The 3,975-nt window shown below is 33.8% G+C and overlaps 1 protein-coding gene across 1 annotated transcript in view; it reads right to left on the bottom strand.

The window, feature by feature from the left end:
* LOC106869061 (solute carrier family 35 member F4) overlaps window positions 1–3,227 on the bottom strand; it is an 87,046-nt gene extending 83,819 nt beyond the window's left edge. The window contains exon 1 of the mRNA XM_052970968.1: window positions 2,347–3,227. Within this exon, the coding sequence (XP_052826928.1) occupies window positions 2,347–2,452 (106 nt within the window). The 5' untranslated portion in view covers window positions 2,453–3,227. The remainder of the gene's footprint in view (window positions 1–2,346) is intronic.
* Between the last annotated feature and the right edge of the window lie 748 nt (window positions 3,228–3,975).

The raw sequence follows: 3,975 nt of genomic DNA, 5'->3' as shown, positions 1-3,975 counted from the left end.
TGTTGTTGTTGTTGTTGTTGTTGTTGTTGTTGTTGTTGTTGTTGTTGTTGTTGTTGTTGTTGCTGTTGTTGTTGTTGTTGTTGTTGTTGTTTTTGTTTTTTTTATAAATGAATCTCTAAAAATATATAGAGACACTCTTGAAATACAAAGATCTGAAAATAGAGACAACCCGAATGTGGATCCTGCGAGCAGGCAGAATTGTTAACACCCCGGGCAAAATGTGTAGCGACATTTCGTCCGTCTTTGCATTCTGAGTTCAAATTCCGAGGGTGACTTTGTCTTTCAACCTTCGGTATCAATAAAATAAGTACCAGTCGAATACTGGGGTCGATGTAATCGATTTAGCCCGTTCCCCGAAATTGCCGGCCATGTACCAAAATTTGAAACCATTTCGCCCGTCCTTACGTTCTGAGTTCAAACTCCGCTGAGGTCGACTTTACCTTTCATCCTTTCGAGGTCGATAAATTAATTACCAGCGAAACACTGAAGTTGATGTAATCAACTCATTTCCTCTCTCAAAATTGCTATCTTTGACACTAGGGTAAAATATACGAAGCCCAGTATACCCATCATGACTACCTGTTTGATAAGGGTACACCAGGCACATGCATCATAACTATATGTGCGCAACATGGTGATCTCATAGCAAGATAAACAGCGAATGACCTTGCAAGTGGGACTCAGAATTTTCTTCAGGTTGAATAGACCATCCCGCTCAAAAGGTCCCTGAATAAAGGCTGTTTAAGGATGTTGAACGAAACACCCATGTTGCCAAAGGTGAATTATCCAAACCCCAAAGAATTCCTTTCAACACATGGCTATGATGCTCTCCTCGTGGTCAGAGGTGCACATATCGTCAGCTACTAAGGAACAAGCTCAACTGGTTAAGTTCAAACAACTGACAAGGAAATCTGTGGTATTGAGCAAAATATTTGTTGTAGCCCATCTTTTATACCAAGACAAAACAATGTATATAACACCTTCCAATCAGTTAAGATCAGAAGCCATGAGAGTCACTGCCTGGTACTGCATCAGGGCATTTATTATTATTATTATCATTATTATTATTATTATTATTATTATTATTATTATTATTATTATTATTATTATCATCATCATCATCATCATCATCATCATCATCATCATCATCATCATTATTATTATTATTATTATTATTAGCTGAGAATCTACTGTGATTTAAGGACCCAGAGTTTCGTGCCAGTACACTTATCGGTTACTCAAAAAAAAAACTTGCTTTGAGTAATGAGTTCAATTTCTTCTGCTTCTAAACTCAAACACACACACACACACACACACATGCAAATGTGCGTATTATATACATATGTATAAGGAGGGAGTAAGTATGCGTAGTTTATTTGTTTATGTGGAGATGATATTTGTTTTTTTTTAGTCTATAAATAAGTACGTATACGTTGTTTGTAAACTGTGTATGAGTTTACAGTTTGAGCACACTTAATTATAGTTTGTACATACATATGTACATACATTTAATTATAGTTTGTACATACATATGTACGTACGTTTAATTATAGTTTGTACATACATACATACATACGTACATTTAATTATAGTTTGTACATACATATGTACGTACGTTTAATTATAGTTTGTACATGCATACATACATACATACATACATACATACATACATACGTACATACATACATACATACATACATACATACATACATACATACATACATACACTTTCAGCTTCATACCTATTATTACTGGAGTAACAGGATACATACCAACCCGTTTGGAGTAAAGTGTAGTTAAACTTGGGTTCTTGGGGAGAGAATGCAAATCTTCATTTCATACGCTACAAATGACCCCGATATCTAGGATTATAAAAATCTGCGAGATCTTCTTAAGATTTAAAGGATGATGAACTAAACAACATACTTACTACAAACTAGGTAGCCAGTCAAAATTTATTCTGAATAAAAAAGAGAAAGAGAACATACATACATACATACATACATACATACATACATACATACATACATACATACATATATATATATATACTCATGCATACATATATATATATGTGTGTGTGTGGTGTGTATGTGTGGTGTGTGTGTGTATATATACACAACCATACACACATATATGTACACACATACAGACGCACGTATACGTATGTAATTTATCATTTTGCGCACGAACGTTCAGATCGCCTGCAATTATGCATACTAGCAAAAATGTCTGTAAAAGAACAACAGAGATACAAAGACAAAAATAATAAAAACAAGATAACCGGGTAGAAATGGGTGATATAACGTAAAACCTGACAAAAATAGTGAAAGAAGTTCGTTTTACCTATATAGAATACACTCGAGTTGTGAAGTATATGTTCATGCAGGTGTTGTGTGTCAAGCTTAACTCCAGGGTAATTGTTCTTACTCAACGAATTCATCTCCATCATTAAAGAATACCTAGCGTTCTAGAAACAGCTTGTCTGTCTCTAGAAACAATTTGTTTTTATTCGAAAACAATTCATGTTTCTCAGAGAAACGTCGGTTTTCTATTTAAGAGATGCCATCCTGTTGACTACATTAACTACCGCCGTGGTGAAGTTCGAAACATTGTCTTTTCGAATCTTGTTTATTTTCATGTCGAACCGACCAATGGCGATTTTAATGAAACCATACTCCACTTTTGAGAAATGCTTGTCGTTAACATAGTTATAGTTACCATGCTTGAGACATATCGGTGAAATAGTTGACGTCGTCTTCCGGGCTCGTACGTCGTGGATTCGTGGATATTGTTTTGTGTTCTTAATTAATTCCCGATCTGACTTCTCCACGCAGCATTTTCTATCGGATATTCCGAAACCCTGGACACCACTAGTTTGTCAAGACATGTTATATTTTTAAGACTTCATCATTTATGTATTTATTTATCTTTTTATTATCATCATTATTATTGTTATTATCTTAATCCTTTTGTATTCCAATATGTTAGCTTGTATTAATATATATGTGTGTCAATACTGATGTTTGTTTTCCAGTGTATATGTATGTATGTTTGTACATATTTATATATGTGTATATGAATGTATAGAAATGCGTACGTGTGTTAATATACTTGTGCTGATAGACTCAAAGCTATTTAAGTGTAGGTGTACGTACGATTAGGAGCAAGTTTTTATCTAAGTATGTATAATGTAAACATGTATGTGTTTTGTGAATTTCTCTCTCTCTCTTTCCCTCTTTCTCTCCCTCCCCCCCTCTCTCTCTCTCTCTCTCTCTCTCCCTCTCTCTCACTGTGTGTGTGTGTGTTATATTTCTTTTCTAATTATTTGGATTCTTTCAATGGAAAAGAGCTGGCCTCTTACAAACAACTCTCCACTGCATGCAATTATAGATAACAACAACGGTGAAGTGGTACATATAGAATATTTTTAAAAGTCTTCCATATTTCAACCATATGCGGTCTTCTGGGTTTCTTTTTTTTATTTCCGGGATTTTATTTCTAAAATGTAAATTAAATAGTGAACGAGCAAGTTTTCAAACCGTCAAACAAGGCTCTTTCATTGAAATTTAGAAAACGTTAACGGGCATAGTCATATATATATATATATATATATATATATATATATACAGCAACGTTCATATGAATGTGCGAGCATACACACAACTGGATATGTTATCTACATGTATAGACATGTGTATGTGTATACATGTATGTATGCATGTATGTATTTATGCATACATGTATGTATTTACACGTATTTGCTAGTGTACGATATCTTTGTTCGTCTGTATTTTTACATCGTTTCAATTTCTTAATATTTTTCCAGGTTTTTTAGATACTTCAAAATCAAAATTAAACACACTGTTGGGATATATATTTATATATTTTCAGAAATGTATAAACAGTCCGGCGTGTATTTTAATCTGTTAAATAGCAGTACAGCTGCATAGATACAGTCAAATTGTTTACGAT

This window comes from Octopus bimaculoides, chromosome 10 (genome assembly GCF_001194135.2).
Source record: "Octopus bimaculoides isolate UCB-OBI-ISO-001 chromosome 10, ASM119413v2, whole genome shotgun sequence".
Classification (NCBI taxonomy): Eukaryota; Metazoa; Mollusca; class Cephalopoda; order Octopoda; family Octopodidae; genus Octopus; species Octopus bimaculoides.
Note: the sequence above shows the minus strand (reverse complement) of the source record. Positions and strands in the feature narration are given on the sequence as shown.